The 18,138-nt window shown below is 34.1% G+C and overlaps 1 protein-coding gene across 6 annotated transcripts in view; it reads right to left on the bottom strand.

Annotated features, from left to right (window-relative positions):
• SLC30A7 (solute carrier family 30 member 7) overlaps window positions 1-18,138 on the bottom strand; it is an 82,242-nt gene that overhangs the window by 34,535 nt on the left and 29,569 nt on the right. For all 6 annotated transcript variants that reach the window (XR_003434383.1, XM_027114483.1, XM_027114482.1 and 3 more), the window contains 2 exons: window positions 15,438-15,488; window positions 12,038-12,173 (listed from right to left, as the gene is read on the bottom strand). Coding sequence is in view for 5 of the 6 variants with exons in the window: in XM_027114483.1 (XP_026970284.1) it covers window positions 12,038-12,173; window positions 15,438-15,488 (187 nt within the window). In the remaining variant the exon portion in view is untranslated. The remainder of the gene's footprint in view (window positions 1-12,037; window positions 12,174-15,437; window positions 15,489-18,138) is intronic.

Here is an 18,138-nt window from a genome sequence, read left to right as displayed (position 1 = left end):
TCCCATATGTTTTGGTATGTTGTGTTTTTGTTTGTTTTCATTTGTCTCCATATATTTTCTAAATTCTCTTGTGATTTCTTCCTTGATCCATTGGTTGTTAAAGAGCCTGTTGTTTAATTTCCACTTATTTTTGGATTTTCAAGTTTTCCTTCTGCTATTGATTTCTAGTTTCATTCCACTGTGGTCAGAGAAAATATTTTATATAATTTCAATGTTCTAAATTTTGTTAGGACCTCTTTTGTGACATGACATATCTTCTTTCTGGGAGAATGTTCCATGTGCACTTGAGAAGAATGTGTATTCTGCTGTAGTTGGGTCAGGCTCAACAACAACCTGTTAGGCCCAACTGGTCTATAGTGTTCAAGTCTTCTCTTTCCCTATTGAGTCTCTAATGAATGACTGGTTGATTTCCTAGTTCCTCTAAGGTACTGAAGTCTCCTACTATTACTATGTTGCTGTCTATTTCTCCCTTTTTGTCAATGTTTGCTTTATATATTTGGGTGCTCTCATGTTAGCAGCATATGTATTTACAATTGTTATATCTTCCTGGTGAATTGACCCTTTTATCCTTACAATGTTTCTTCTTTGTCTCTTGTGACAGTTTTTGTTGTCTATTTTGGCTAAGTATGGCTACCACTGCTCTCTTCAGGTTCCTGTCTGTACGAAGTATCTTTTGCTACCCTTTCACTTTTAGTCTATGTGAGTCCTTATAGCTAAAATGAATATCTTGTAGGCAGAATAAAGATGACTCTTTTTTTCTTAAAATCCATTCAGCCAGTCAATGTTTTTGAAATGGTATGTTTAATCCCTTTACATATAATTACTGGCATGGAAGGACTTACTATTACCATTTTGTTCAGTTTTCTATCTTGTAGTTTTTTCATCTCTCTTTCACCTTTTTTCCCTCTTTTACTTCTTCATTTGTGTTTCATTGATTTTTTGTAGTGACATGTTCTGGTTTCCTTCTCATTTCCCCTTTGTGTATATTCTATTAATATTTCCCTTGTGGTTATCACTGCATGTGACAAGTTGCTCTTCTTTTGCTGCTTTCAAGATTCTCACATTATATGTAACTTTTGACAGCTTGATTATGATGTGCCTCAGTGTAGGTTTCTTTATATTATATTTATCCAAGTTGAAGTTCTTTACATTTCTTGAATTTGTATATCTGTTTTTCTTCTTAGATTTGGGAAAGTTTCTTTAGCTAGGTATTCTGCACCTTTCTCTCTTTCTTTACTTTCTGAGACTCCCATAATGCATTTGTTGTTCTGCTTGTCCATAAATCTCTCAGGCTCTCCTCATTTTTTTTCTTCTTTTTTTTTACTCCTCTGCCTCAATAATTTTTGTTAAGTCCTGCCTTCAATCTCACTGATTCTTTCTTCTGCCTGGTCAAATCTGCTGCTGAGGCCCTCCAGTGAAATTTTCAATTCAGTTATTGTTGTTCTTTTGTTTGGCTCTTCTCCACAGTTTCTATCTCTTTGATGATATTCCCATTTTGTTCATGCACCATTTTCCTGATTTTGTTTAGTGTCTACCTGTGCTTTCTTTTAATTAATTTGCCATCTTTATGATGGTAATTTTGAATTCTTCACCTGGCAATTCATATGTCACCTTTTTTCAGGTTTGGTTTCTGGATATCTAATTGTTTCCATGGTTGGCTGTTTCTTTGTATGTCTTATTTTTCATTGTTGGGATTTCAGCACCTTAAGAATCAGTCAACTTTCCAGATTTTGTGGTCTGGTTTCATGCAGGGAGGACTTACTCTATATAGCCTGGCTGGAGATTCAGGAGACCTCTCAAGTCTTTTCTGGTACATGCCCTCTCTGAGCTTGCGCATGTAACCTCCTATTTGAAAAAGGATGCTGGCTCCTATTCAAGAGCTCCTCCTGGTGTTTATCTGCAATACTGCTGCCTCCTGGAGCTGTAGTAAATCACAGTCCTGGAGTTCCATCTAGTGTCTGTCTGTGATACTGCAGACTGTAATGCACAACTGACGTCTGTTCCCAGGGATGCCCAACCAAGGCACCGATTTTTGTCAGTACTTGGATACAAGCAAGACAAATCTCTCAGGCAGCACCACCCTAAAAGTCAGTTAATGTTAAACTCCTTTCCCCCCGCAGGGATATGGGAATTGGAGGTTTCTTCCCAAACAGTCCACCACGTGCAGGCTTGGGTGGTGGGAGTGGTTATGAGGAGAGAAAGTGGGGAGTGTCATGAATTTCCTGTCAAGCTTCCATGTGGTTGGCTTTCCATTAGCCTGGTGTGCAGGAAACTTTTAACTAGTTTCTGGATTTCTCACAGAGGTATTTTGTCAGTTTGTTGTGTTAAATCTGTCTCCATGGAGGAAAGAGAGTCTAGGGCTTCCTATTATGCCATCTTGCTGATTATACTTCCTGTCTCCCTTTATTCTTTATTTTTAGGGATATACAGAAGTCCCTTACTGATGTACATATGTGTTCTTTCCAATCTTTGGCACAAACACATAAAGCCACAAAGAATGGCCTTAAAATATATCTTTATGTATTTTTGCCAATTTATCTTTAGGATACATTCCTAGAAGTGGGACTACTTAATCAAAGGTAAACATACATTTAATTATGCTAGATGTTTGTCAAAGTTCTCTCCACAGAGACAGTACCACTCTCATTTCTATCAGCAATGTATGAGAGTACTTATTTTACCTACAGCCTTGCCAAAAGATTATGCAAATTTTTGGATATTTATCCACCTGATTGGTGAGAAGTGGTGTTACAATATAGTTTTAATTTGCATTTCTTTTTTATAAGTGAGGCTTAACTACTTTTACATGTTTAAAAGTCATCTGTATTTCTTTTCCTTTGAACTAAATGACCTTATACTTTTGCCTATTTTTCTATCAGGCTTTTAATTTAATTTTTATTTTTAAGAGTGCTCTCTATATTAGGGAGGTTAGCCCTTTATGACCTAAGTGGCAAATATTTATCCCAACTGATTATGCATTTTGACTTCCCTTATGGTGCTCTTTTTTTCTATGCCAAAGTTTTTTTTTTTAAATGTAACTTAATTTCATCAATCTTTTCTCTCACTGATTCTAGGTTTTGAGCCATAGCTGTTCCCCTAATATTCCCATGTTGTAAAAATAATTCAGACATGCTTTTTTTCTAGTATTAGCATGGGTTCGAGTTTTACTTTTAGAGCTCCAATCCATTTAGAATTTATCCAGGTTAACAGTATGAGGTACAGTTCCAAATTTATCTTTCTCCACATGGTTGGTTATCCAGTTAGTAGAAAGCTCATCTTTGCCCCACTGACTCAAAATGCTGCCTTTATCCCTATAAAATTTCTATTTGCATATAAATCTATTTCTGGAATTTCTAATCTGCTCCATTAGTCTGTTTGCTTTTTTAGGCATCTCACTATTTTAATTGTAAAGGCTTGGGGCTTCCCTGGTGGCCCAGCGGTTAAGCCTCCATGCTCCTAATGCAGGGGGCCTGGGTTCAATCCCTGGTCAGGGAACTAGATCCCGCATGTTGCAACTAAAGATCCTGCATGCCAAAAGGAAGATCCCGCACATGGCAACAAAGATCCACGTGCCACAACTAAGACCCAGTGCAGCCAAATAAATAAATATTTAAAAAAAAAAACAACTGTGAAGGCTTTACACTTTACATCTTCTTTTTCAAGGTTTTCTTGGCTATTCCTCCTGCTTCTTCGTTTTTCCTTATAAACTTTAAATTCAACTTTTATTACCTCCTCTCTAGAAAAAAAAACCTGTTGGTATTTTTATTAGAATAGTTTAAAATTTATAAATAAGTGTTAACATGTTTATAATGTTGATTCTTTAAAAACACCATAATTGACCAAAAAAAGGCTCTGTTCAAGTCTACTTTTGTTTTTCAGAAGTGTTTAAATCTTTTCTCCTACAAGTTTTACACATTGTATCTCTAGATTGTCCTTGTTATTGCTACTGAAAAGGTGTCTTCTCTTTAATTGTAACATTCAACTGGATTTTGCTTATATATAAAGGGTACTAATTTTATACATTAGTTTTGCATCTGTAACTTTACTAAATTACCTGTTTGTCATAGTGTTTCCACTGAGTCTTAGAGGGTTTAAAGAAATACAGTCATATATTTTACATAAAAGAATAATCTCTTCTTTCCAATTTTTAGGTCTCAAATACTTTCTCTTATCTAATGTTATTGGCTTATGATCACTAATACATTACCACACTTGCTCTGTTCCTTTTAATATTTCTAAGACTGTCTGCCAGCCTTTCTTAATTGGGATCCCTCTTCTGAACCATTGAACACAAAATGATTTCAGTGACTATTTCTCAATGTCCGCAAGAATAGTACATAACCAGTACTTTTCTAGATGCAGAGGTGAAGTTAATAACTGCATACAAATGGATACTTTACGGCATTAGGGTATTCTCTCCCAGAATGCTGGTTGAGAAAAGCTGTTAGACTATTCAGTATTTATAAATGCTCTTACTAACTATGATGGTTTTACATGTGATTAAAAATACAATTACCATACAATAATATTCCCATACGTTTGATTTTACAATATGAGTACAAACAGCAAGTTAAAATCTTGGGAAACTGTTTATCTTTATCTTAGTCCCAGAAGTATAGTACACAAATTAAAACCACTTGAAAGACAAACCGCAAAGGAAATTGTTAGGCAACACCCAAAACCATTCTCGAAAAAAAAATCTGTAATTTCTCATATATATATAACTATTTGAAGATATGGTAGCATATTACTTGTTTAAAAAAATGCTTTTTTGACTTAATATAGGCTACAAATAATTATCTATTTAACCACAAAATCAACAAGGTTTATCAAAATCAGTATCTGATCCAAATCCTGTATTCTTGAACAATGATAACCATCTAGATAATCATTTAGAATTTCAACTTTATAAATTTTGTTTCATTACTGTATATTCTTTCCATTTCATACTGCAGCTTATGACCACTACCTGTTATTTCTAAAGCCTGTACCTTGGTTTGCTTCTAAAAGTTGGGCTATTTTTTCCTTCTATATGATAATAAATAAATATATTATTTGAAATACTTTTGCCCCTAACAAAAAGACAATTTCTTTTTTTAAGAAAAGTTTTCTTTGTATTTACAAATGATTAGTGAAAGTCACAGAGCAGCACAAGATAGTATCTTTTGAGTTGCAGAAAACTGATTAAAGAAAAAAAAAAAGGCTTCAGAAATACCACACCAGTAACAAAGCTTTTTTCTGCATCCTGTTTATGTATTTTTTCCCATCATGCACAGGTACCCTTTTTATTTAAGTGAATCAAAAATCAAGCTACAGATTTATGTAGCTTTTAAATCACAGTGCAATTCAAAGCTACAACTAATTGTTCAGATTTCTGTTCTCTAAGTTGTGAACCCACTTTCCATTCCAATTCAACTTACTACGGGGGGGGGGAAGTGAAATCACACTGAAATCTCCTATATTTTCAGATGATAAAAGATTATACTCTTGCTCTTATACTCAATCTCCTGCTTTTCACTGGGAAAAAAAAAAATCCATCACAGTACAGCCGAGTTTCACACAGAAGTTTAAATTACCCTTTGCGTGTTAGGAAATGTTTAGAGAAAAAATGTCTTTTTCTAGGAAATCACTTTCACTTGAAAGTGATACTGCAACACTGGGCAGCCTAGAAGGGACAGACATCTATTTCATGGCACATTCTCAATTGAGGAACATTTAGATCTAGAGAATATATAAAGAGTACCATTATTTCTCTTGTTTTTAGTGAATTGAGAATATATGAAAAAATTAACGGTAAGGAAAATTACTTCTCTAATACTCCATTTTGTTGAGTGCTTAAAAATTTTAATCTACTTCCTAAAATTAGCTTTGACTAATTAGACAAACTCTTAAACAATTTGAGAAGTGTCTCAAAGTTATCTGCTTGCAAATATTTCATTATCATGTAAATATTTAAGTAAAATAAGTTTGCTTTCTTAACAGAAAAACAGACTGAACTGGAATGTCTTAATTTTGTACTTTGGAGCTACCTTGGTTTTTACTGCCTGCCATTAAAAAAAATATATATATATGCATATATATATATGCATATATATATATATATGCTTTTAAAAGGCAAAGTCACAATTATTGATTTACTTTAGAAAAATTAGGAAAGAAGCAGAATTTTAAAATTACATCACCCAGAGAGATCCAATTAACATTTAGGGATATATATATATATATTTTTTCCCTCCATCCTACATGTAAAGAGAAATATATACTTCAGATATGGACTGTTTACAATAATGACTCATACTTATGCATTGCCCTGTATCTTGTCATTTATTGTCACTGAATTAAGACCTTGCTACCTAATAAATCATCCCAAAACTTTATTGACTTAAAACAATAACTGTACTATTATCTTTCATCTAGAACCTGCGAATGCTCTACTACTGACCAAACTTAATAAATCAGCACATGTAGTAGAAACTCAATAATGGAAAAAAAGAAAAGGCCTAAAAATGACTAAAGAAATACTGTTAAAGTGATAACGTGACCCCTGCGTGTTGTGATCCCGACTGATCTTTCTTGACTTCTTTATATTTTCATCATTTCCCAAGTTTTCTATAATGACTACATATTTATTATCAGAAAAAGCTAAAAAATTTTTCTTACTCAATATAATCTTGTATACATGATACAGATAAAAAATACTATATATATATATTTTTATATATATATATATATATATATATATATAAAGAGACTCAGAATAAAAAAGCCAAACCCATAAAAATATTAACATAGCTCTCTAGGCTGGTGGAACTATGGGTAATTTTTTTCCTTATTCTTTTTTATATTTTACCAAGTTTCTTTATCAACATAACTATTTCCATAATTTTAAAAAACTACTTTTAAATATGTAATTTTCACTAAATCTCAGCCTCCCCTCTAAATAGCAACAGCATGTTCATGCTCTACCTGAAAACTGGCTATCACCTGAGGACACTTTTCCTTACAGCACTTTCTCTCCCACACTCCCTGTACTACTGGGACTTACCGGGAGGTAAATGTCCTCCTCACTTATCACTACTACTGTTCCTACTTCTCCCCAACACAGCTCCTTTAAGGCCCATGCCATCAGTTTATGCCACCTCCTACCCACCCTAATTACTAGTGATACAATTCTTGATAGCTCCCCTTCAGTCACTGAATAGTTTAGCAACAGGCTTATTCTCTTTCCATCTCTACGTTTTTCATTACTCTTAATTGAAATATCCACGTGAACAATCCATCCAACATTTGGCCTCTATATGATGCTCTTTTCCTGGATCCACCCCTATGATCAGACCTTAGACCTTAAGATCTCAATTTCAAGCATCTCAATAAACCTTCCTACTTCTGATTTCTTCCCCCAATCCATCTTTAACACTTTTCCCAGAATTCCAATCCAATCCACTCCCATCACTTTCATTTTCAGAATCTATTATTACCTTTAAATCTTAGCTTCCTATGTCTAAAATCCCTGCCTTGCTCCTTTCTCACTCTGCCAGTGAGAAAGGAGCAAGGCAGGGATTATAGACATGGGACACTAACACCACCCAACACTCACCCAACAAAACACTCACCCAACAAAACCTCAGACCTTTTAAATCCAGCTCTCTGCCTATTCCATACCTTTTACCAAGTAGCTGAACAAGACTAGAAAAAAAGAAAAAGAAAAAAAAAACACAACTGTGCTGGTTGCTTTCACTTTAAATTCATGACCACAAACCTCAAAGTGAGCCCTCAGTGTCGCCAGCAGTCACTGCTCCCCTTTACAGCAAAGGGCCTTGAAAAGGAGTTGACTACAGTTACTTCCATTTCCTCCCCTCCCATTCTCTCTTGAAGCTACTCTGATCAGGCTTTCATTCTCATCACTCCTCTGGACATATTATCTAAGTTACCAATTACCAGCCCAAAAGCATTTAATAGGCTTAATTATTCCTTCTTGTTTAAAACACTTGCTTTACACGGCTCCTAAAACAAGGCATGCCCATGTGTCTCCTCGCTCCTCACTGGCCACTCCGCTTTCCTCTCCTCTGCTGGAGTTGCCTCTGTTCCCCACCTCCCCTAGGGTTCAGTCCTCCAGCCACTTCTCTCTATCAGTGCTCATTCTCTGGGCAAACTCATCCAATCTCATGGCTTTAAATACCATGCAGCTTGATGACACCCAAATTTCTATCTTTCACCTCAACCCCTTCCCCAAATTCTAGATACATATACCTGCCACCTCTCTGCCCTACTCACTGCACTCCCCTCTCGTCATTCCTCAAACGATGCAGAGGACTTTCCAAGCCCTTCTAAAATACAGCCCCTTCCCCTACTTCATAGCATTTATCACTATATGACATACATTATCTATTTGCATGTCCATCTGCTTTATTGACTATAACCCCTATTAGAATATAAGCTCCATGAAGGTAGGGTATTTGCTATATTGTTTACTGACTAGCACAGAGTGGGCACTAAAACATTTGTTAAATGATTTAAAGATTCGTTAAAGTTTTCTGCTTTATCTCCAAGTGGTGGGATTGAAAGGACATTTCAATAGACAAGTTGCACATTTCAATAATGTTTGAGTTTTTTACAATCAACATGTATTACTTTTGATATGAGAACAAAGGAAAAGAACAAGCAAAAATGTTAAGCTTAACAAAAATGAAAAAGAATCAAATTATATGAATTTGAGAATATATATTTATGTAAACTACTGAGAAAAAGTTTTATAAACAGGTCAGTAGGACTTAGACAAGGCTAACACCTAAGTTTTATAGGTTTATCTTGAAAGCCAACTGTAGTTGGTTGTGGCTGCCTGAAGCATTATTTCCTTTAGCTAAATTGGGTTCAGCAGAAAAGAGGGTTGCTTTCCAGGAAAATGGAAGGGGTAGGAATTGTGGAATTCATGACAGATAAATGCTACTCCATGACTTTAAATCTATATGTGAACTATTTCCAATCTTTTATATTCAGCTGAGTGCTCCCAAGAATTCTGTACTTGTACGTGCACCACCTACTTGAGATCACCATATAAATGTCTAATGAGAGACCTCAAACCTAGCAACAACCAAAACAGAACTTCTGATCAGCAATGCCCTTTGAATCAGATAAAACAACTCTTCCCCTAGTCTTCCCTCTTTCAGTAGAGGAACCTTCATTCACTCAGTTGCTCATGTAAAAACTCTAGGAATTATCCTTAATTTCCCCCCTTTCACTCAACCCTTCACCTAAACATTCATATCTAGGAGCAATTCTTATTAATTCTAGGCCCAAAGCATTTTCTAACTTTAGCTACATCTTTCTACCTCCTAGATTATTAGTACCTTAGACCAAGGGACCCTGGCCTCTTATTTGGTCCACTTTAATAGCTTTCTAGTTGGTCTGCCTGTGTGCCCTCTTACCCCCTTTTAATCTTATTAACTACAAAGCAGCCAAAATTATTTTTAATGATACAAATCAAGTAATGTCACCCCCTATGGTTTCCTCCTCCACCTAAAATAAAATCGAAACTCCTAACCCTGGCTAATTTTCCCAGGCCTATCCCTCTGGCTTTACTTCAAAGCACTCTCCCCGTACTCCCTATACTTCTGCCATAATGAGCAACTTTCAGTGCTAATGTTCTTTCCACTACAGGGCTTTTATACTAGCTGTTCCTTAGACTAGAATGCTCTCTTCAACACTCTGATCTCAATTTAAATCCTCCCTCTTCGGAAGTCTTCTCTTATGACTCAGTCTAAAATAGCACCTCAGTCACTAACATCCCATCTTAACTCTCTGCACAATTAACTGCTAGATACTTGAGTGGTTTATTGATTAATTTGTTTGTGTCTCTCTCTTTTACTATAATGTAAGATCAAAACAGTAAGTTATCTTGTCCTTTCACCACCCTGGTGAGAGGGTCTACTTAATAAATATTTGCTGAAAATAATTTGTGTAGCTTTTTAATGTGTTATATTTCAGAAAAAAAAAGTTCTCTTGTCCTCTGTGTGTGTGTTTATTTATTTATTCATATTTGTAGAACAAGTGAATGGGACTAGAACTAAGTAAGAATTCCTGATTTAGGATTAGAGAAAATAATTCTCTGAGGCTGAAAAAACACGAATTTATTTTGATTCAAATCGAAAATGTACCAACTTTTGCCTGGCAGAGTTAGGTGCTGACTTTACAACAATGAAAAAACAGTTTGCCCTTATGGAGCTTAAGGAAGACAATAAGACAGGCTATTTCATTAGTAAATGCCACAAGAGGAGTAGCAGGCGGTGCTACAGGTATACTTAACCCCTCCTGGGAGGTAGACGATCAGGAAACGCTTCCTCAAGGAAGTGCCATTTAAACTGAAATCTAATCTCAAGGATGAGAATTGTTATCTAGTACTTGTGGCGGTGAAGGGGAAAGGAGAAGGACACTCAGTGTAAGAGTATTTTATTTTGGAGAGAGGAAACAAGAGCAAAGCTCAGAATCCAGAAAACTTATAACATGTTTTCAGGGAACTGAGTTATTTACTGTGGCTGGAGAGCAGAACAGAAATTGAGACAGGGTGAGAGAAAGACTGAAGAGATAAATGGGTACCAATGTGAAGGCCTACTGAGGAATTCAGACTTTATCCTGAGGGCAAGAAAGCCATGGCACGATTTAAAGCAAGATTATTTTTCCATGTACCATAATCTTCATTAAAGAAAGATCATTTTGGTCACAATGTGGAAAAGAAATTAGAGGGAGACAGAAAGGTCAACCTCTTCCAAGCAACAAATGATAGGAGAATTAGGATAATATGAGTGGAGACAAAGGAAAATAAAGATTAAGATCCTACTCTAAGAAGCATTAGAAGCAGCCACAAATTATAACATGCAAATAACAAAATAAAATAAACACTGAACATGCAAATAAAGAGGTACAGATGTAAGTTACCAAATCTATCAGGAGTTAAGTTTCATAGAATATGTGAATCCAAGCTGAACTTTCAAGGAAATATGTAAGATTTCCAAAGATGAAGAAAGGAGATTCCGAGTTTTATAAAAGATTTTTACATAGCAGAGATGATTCCTAGTACAAATAATTTAAAGAAAAATTTAAAATAATCTGCATGTTTAAAATGTATACTGTATCCTATTTTTTAAGCAAAAACTTGAAAACCTATGTTTATGACTAATTTATAAGATTATAATTTCATTGTAATTTTTAAAGTCTATTCTATTCAACTGCAAGCTATAAAAATCATCACAGTCTGCCCTCTAATAGCTCTTTTATCATTACAAAGATAGCTTTACTAACAGTAAAATCATATGGATAAATTAGACAAAAACAGTCCAGTCAAGATATATCTATATAAATAATTCAGATTGTGAAATAAAGGCACATAATGTTCCATTATTCTGATAAAAATTAAAATAATAATAAAATAACTTGACAGAAATTTAAGAGCTAGTAACCATACACTAATTCAGAAAATATTTATTGAGAATTTATACACACTCACACACACTTTTACATACACATTGGTACTATGACAGGCAACAGAGAGCCAAAGAGCTAAAAGATAGATTCTTCCTCAAGAATTTATAATCTAGATAGGGAGAAGGACATAAATATACTTCAGTAAGCAATTTTATAAGACTTCCGCAATGATAATATAACTTTATAAATTAAAAATTGTTCTAGAAGAGATTTTAATATTCTTTTGCATTTGATAGTGCAAAAGACAGATGTCAAAGGAATAATATTCTAACATTAATACATTTTATATTTCTAATGTTCTACTCTACAGATATAGTGTTGGATTTAAGAAAATTACTACTGATTTGATTTACAGAAGATCAATTACTAAACACCAAAAAGAAATATCAAATCCTAGGTAAACACAGAAAAAACAGTAAGATGAAAAGAGAAATAATCTATGTAGAAATTTGTTAAAGACCAAAAAACCCCAAACATAATAATAATTTAGATCTGTAATTTAAGTAGTATATTTATCACCTCTCATTTTAATACCTGAAAGTAACATACCAACACTTACCTTAAAACTATGAGCATGGCTATCAGGATTGAACAAATAGGATCTGCTATCATTAGACCAAAATTCTGCATCATGATGGCAGAGACAATTACACCGATACTCCCAAGTGTATCTGCTAGAATGTGTAAAAATACACCTAGAAATAAAACATAATGAAAATCAAAATAACATTTTCTGATCAACTGAAAATGCAAATATTTCTTAAAACTATATTCTTGATTTTATATATAAAAACCTAGCAATTTGAAAATCAGTAAGAATGCAGATTCACTGTTTAGTAAAGAAGTAATATTGATAGTACCTTTGGGAATTGAAATAATCTTTCTTTTTAAAAAACAGCAGGGGTTAAAATATTTGACTCATTAAGTTATGCTTGCTCTTAATGATCCTTAGTATTTTGCTATAATATAAATGAAGAAGTGGAGAAATAACTGATTTAAAAAATTTTTTGTGCACACTCGTCTCTGGTTAAGAGTCCAGAAGTTAATTAATACTTTGTTAGAAGAAAACTGCATTAGGCTGAAAGAATCAGTCAAGAAAACATTGTTTATAACTACAAATATATGTACACACAGAGCCCTCTGCTGGTAATTAAAATTATTACCATTTGAGACTAGAATTTCCTATGGACCATACTGCTAATCCTGGTAATTATCCTGAAGGTATTGTTACCTAAAGTTACACACTAAACTCAAACCTGATATGAAAGAAAGTAGAGATTTGAATATTTTAAAGTGGACGTAAATATATTTTGAACTTTTAATAATTAAATATTACATTAGTAGGATACTGATACTCTGCCCAAGAACCTAGATATATTAACATTTAATAATTGATACTTGACTGGAAAACCATTAAAAAAATGTCAAAAATTAAGTTTAGTATACATTATTTAAAAAAATTTTAACTAAGACAAATTATTCACCATTTAGATCTGTAAGAGGTAAAATTTACTGTATAGCAAAACACTATCTTAAACAAACCTCAACCACATGTTGCTAGAAATAGAACATTCTTCAACAGCATCAACTACTCTATCTGAAAAGAAATATCTAATGTGTGAAACCATGTGTCTACTTTAGAAATACTTATTTTTCTTTTTTATTATTCAATAAGCAATTAAAGGTAACCCAATTATGTTTTAGGTATAAAACAGATTTATTTAAACTTGAAAACACTTTCTAATAATTTAAAAATGGACTATTAACAAGTTGTTAATTGAATCTTAATACACCTGAATTGAATCTTAACACACTCTATGAAAATATGCTTCAATCAATCTGCTAATGTGGAATTTTATATCATGTATTAATACCAAATGTAACTGATTCCTCAGTACCTAATATGCTTTTTCATTTGTACACAGCATTGACCTTTACAACAACTCTTCAAAAAGTTAACAGCTCTTTTTTCTGTAACAAAAAATATGTTACAAGCACACTTATGAAAAAAATATTCTATTTCTCTATGGTGTTTCATATAACAAAGAATTAAATAGGTTAATAAATTTTGGGATCACTTTAAGTTTTAAAATTAAAACTGGAGGAAGATACACATGGAAGTGGATTGAGGGTCCCTAACCTTCAAAACTCTTAAGTGATATGTGATTTTAAATTTTAATACATTCTTTAATCAATGTTTTGGTAGGACCAGAATTGAAAGCAGCTCTAAACACTGAAAAGGAGAAAGAAAAGAACAAAGGTTCTTGATTTTCCTTTGACTGGCAAGTCCCTGGCTACATCTTATTTGCTGACCTGAAAACTGGCTTTACTAGCAAATGTCATTAACTAACTAAGCCCTTCTTACTTTCCAGTAACTCTTTCAAGAAGAAAATCACTACAGAGAGAAATCTAAACTAACATGTTTAACTTATATAAAAATTAAAACCCTTAAAAGACTTGGTAGGATACTGATATTTTAACTGCCCAAGAACCTACAAAGCCAGGGGTCATATTGAAAATGCAGCAAATAACTGAAAAATTCAGTAAAGTCAGTTTTTCATGTGTGAGTATCTATATGGAAAAGTTTTAGTACCTGGAAGTTATCCTAACCTTCAGCTTTCTACTGGGCTGCTTCAGTCACCATAAATTAATGGATACTCTGAAAATACAAGCTAATTTTCACAACAGCTTGTATAATAGATAATTAGGAATGCAAATCTGACCTCCCTTCCCTCAACTTGTGATGATTTCCAAGACTAAAACTAAATTCTTATTATCAAGGCTAAATTTGTAGCACTGGATACAGATGCATTACATATGCATGATTACAAGCTATTTCAGCAAATGCTGTCCTAAAACAATTCTGTGTATTTCACAAATGGAAAACTAGTCACTACAAGACACATTTAAGCCTCCTGAAATAAGCTCTTCAGTATGGAAGAACATATTCACAGTGAAAAAATAAAAAGCAAGAACTATATCAAAGAATAGAGGAGAAAATAAAAATAAGTACAGTTGAAGTTGGATCACAAGCTAGTGAGAAAGTCAGACTGCAGTCAAAAGTTAATAAAGGCAGGAAAATGGGGAGCTGCAAATTAGGAACTGTGACAGTGAAGTTTATATGGAAATCCAGAGCCAAAGGTTGGTTCACATCCCAAAAAAGAAACTACCATAGTTCACAGACAAGACTGATTTTCTCTAGCTTGTAAAATTCTGTAATATATCATTTTACATAATATGTAAGTCCTCTTTAGGTGTCATCATTTGATGCCTATGGATATGAGAAAGATCTCCCTTTGCATTATTTTTTTTTTAAATATAATAGACTTTATTTTTGAGCGCAGTTTTAGGTTCACAGCAAAACTAAGTGGAAGATAGAGATTTCCCTTATGCCCACTGTTCCAATTCAGGCATAACCTCCCTCATTGTCAACCTCCCCCACCAGAGTAGTACATTTGTTACAACTGACACATCATTATGACCCAAGTTCACAGTTTACACTAGGATTCACTCTTAGCTCTGTACATTATTTGAGTTTGGATGCATTACATTTTTAGCATTAAATTTTTCCACAACATAAATACATGTTGAATGTTATTCTTGGAAAAGTTGTTTAATAATTCTACAAAGGCAATCATACTATTATTTATTACTAATATAGTTATTGCTAAATATTACGGTGTTACTAGAGTCACTGGCATGAGTATTTATTTAGATTTAAGCAGTATCGTTTCTGAATATTTTAATCTTCTTATTAAATCTGAGAAAACAGCCTAGTGACAGTTAAAAGAACATCTGCTAATATACCTAATAGTATATATTAAAAAATCGACTAGGAAGGCTAACATTTTAAACACAAATACTGTGTTAAAAATTTTTCTTAAAGGAAAACTTCAGATAGCTCAAAACTACGAAAACAGTTTCATAAAACTGAGAAATATACAAATTGCTTGTCATACCTTGTAAAATCTGTCTACTGGGTCCTGTTGTTTCTTTTAAGGAGGGGCCATCTGTAGAGAGTTAAGTTAAATTATTTTAAAACATGTCTTCATTCCTTATTCAATTTTTGCAACTCAGAGTACTTTTCATTCAAATGTATCGTGAAGGATGCATGACTATATAGCCACATCAGACCTACAAAATTATTTTTAAAATTTAATATGGTAATTAAATGAAGATAGACATAGGAAATTTCAAACTGCATCAACAGTACAGAGTATTTAGGAAATTATTATATTAAGCAATCTGGTAAAAAAAAACAGTAAATAAAAACATTGAGTCTTCTAATATTCATAACATACCTTACAGAGCCTGCTGTACCAATTTTACAATTGGAAAATCCAGAAAAAAATAAAACTACTACTTGATATTATAAGAAGACCAAGAAATGAAGCCAGGACGGCATCCAGGAAAACTGGACTATGGCAAACAGTTTCCCAATAACTTCTAGATGAACGTGGCAAGCTTTTCATATAGAAGAGATAAAAATACTTTTTCATATTGCCTTTATAATGACGAAATGAAAAAATACTGCAATTTTTATACTTGGAAGATTACTAATCAGCATTAACATTAAAGCAGAAAATACAGGTAAACAATGTAAAAGATCAGCAATGTTTGTTATGGGATCATCAAGTGGACTGACGAGCTTTCTGATCATGACTAACAGTCATGGTTCTTGGCCCACAGCACCAAAGAGTGGACACACCCTTGTTACTACATCTTTGATGGAACACTGTAACAATGCCAGGTATAAAAGCATAAGGCTACACAATGACTTCTGTCTTAATATGGCACTGCTGCGTGGGGAGAAAGATGGAGCTACCTTGAAAATCCTGATAGTCAAAAGTGTTAACTCTTCTAAAAATGCAGCTCCTAATCAGAGCATGAGATTTCTGTCTATACATAGTTGGTCGAGATAAAGACAGTCTTTTTTTTTCCTTTTCCATTATGGTTTATTATAAGATATTGAATACAGTTTCCTGTGCTATACAGTAAGACTTTATTGTTTATCTATTTTATATATAGTAGTTTGTATCTGCTAATCCCAAACTCCTAATTTATCCCTCTCCCACCCCCTTTCCCCTTTGGACCATAAGTCTGTTTTCTATGTCTGTGAGTCTATTTCTGTTTTGTAAATAAGTTCATTTGTGTCATATTTTAGATTCCACATATAAGTGATATCATATGGTATTTGTCTTTCTCTTTCTGACTTACTTCACTTAGTATGATAATCTCTAGGTCCATCCACATTGCTGCAAATGGCATTATTTCATTCCTTCTTATGGCTGAGTAGTATTCCATTGTGTATATATACCACATCTTTCTTATCTATTCATCTGTTGATGGACATTTAGGGTGCTTCCATGTCTTGGCTATTGTAAACAGTGCTGCTATGAACATTGGGGTGCATGTATCTTTTTGAATTAGAGTTTTCTCCAGATATATGCCCAGGAGTGGGACTGCTGATCATACGTCAACTCTATTTCTAGTTTTTTAAGGAACCTCCATACTGTTTTCCACAGTGGCTGTACCAATTTACAATCCTGCCAACAGTGCAGGAGGGTTCCCTTTTCTCCAAACCCTCTCCAGCATTTGTTATCTGTAGACTTTTTAATGATGGTCATTCTGAGTGGTGTGAGGTGATACCTCATTGTAGTTCTGATTTTCATTTCTCCAATAGTTAGCGATGTTGAGCATCTTTTCATGTGCCTATTGGCTACCTGTATGTCTTTGGAGAAATGTCTATTTAGGTTTTCTGCCCTTTTTTTAAATTGGGTTGTTGGTTTTTTTGTTATTGAGTTGTATGAGCTGTTTGTATATTTTGGAAATTAAACCCTTGTCGGTCTCATTGTTTGCAAATATTTTCTTCCAGTCTGTAGGTTGTTTTTTCATTTTGTTTATGGTTTCCTTTGCTGTGCAAAAGCTTATAAATTTGATTAGGTCCCATTTGTTTACTTTTGCCTTTATTTCTATTGCCTTGGGAGTCTGACCTAAGAAAACATTGGTACGATTTATGTCAGAGAATGTTTTGCCTGTGTTCTCTTCTAGGAGTTTTATAGTGTCATGTCTTATATTTAAGTCATAAAAATAACATTTGGTGATAGGTCATGTAATTTTTGGAATGTAATTCTGAAGGTGTTCAAAGAATTAAGTGAAACTGCTATAACAGAATTCCTTAAAGTTTCTTAGTATTGATACTTACATTATAAGGATGGAAAATAGGAACAGAATTGATGCCAAACCTGTTTTATGCTAATAAGTGTTACTTATCCATAAACTAGTTGAGGAAAAAAAGACTTCCAGTCATATCATTAAGATATGCATTTCAGGGACTTCCCTGGTGATGCAGTGGTTAAGAATCCGCCTGCCAATGCAGGGGACATGGGTTCGATAAGATATTGAATATATCTTATCAATATCTTGGGATCTGCCTGGTCTGGGAAGATCCCATATGCCATGGAGCAACTAAGCTCGTGCGCCACAACTACGAAGCCTGCACTCTAGAGCCTGCAAGCCCAACTACTAAGCCCACGTGCCACAACTACTGAAGCCCATGTGCCGAGAGCCCGTGTTCCACAACAAGAGAAGCCACCGCAATGAGAAGTCCGCGCACCGCAACGAAGAGTAGCCCCTGCTTGCCACAACTAGAGAAAGCCC

Source organism: Aethalodelphis obliquidens, unplaced genomic scaffold (genome assembly GCF_003676395.1).
Source record: "Aethalodelphis obliquidens isolate GAN/ISIS:26980383/991018 unplaced genomic scaffold, ASM367639v1 scaffold13, whole genome shotgun sequence".
Classification (NCBI taxonomy): domain Eukaryota; kingdom Metazoa; phylum Chordata; class Mammalia; order Artiodactyla; family Delphinidae; genus Aethalodelphis; species Aethalodelphis obliquidens.
The sequence above is the reverse complement of the archived record's forward strand: the minus strand, read 5'-3'. Positions and strand labels throughout refer to the sequence as shown.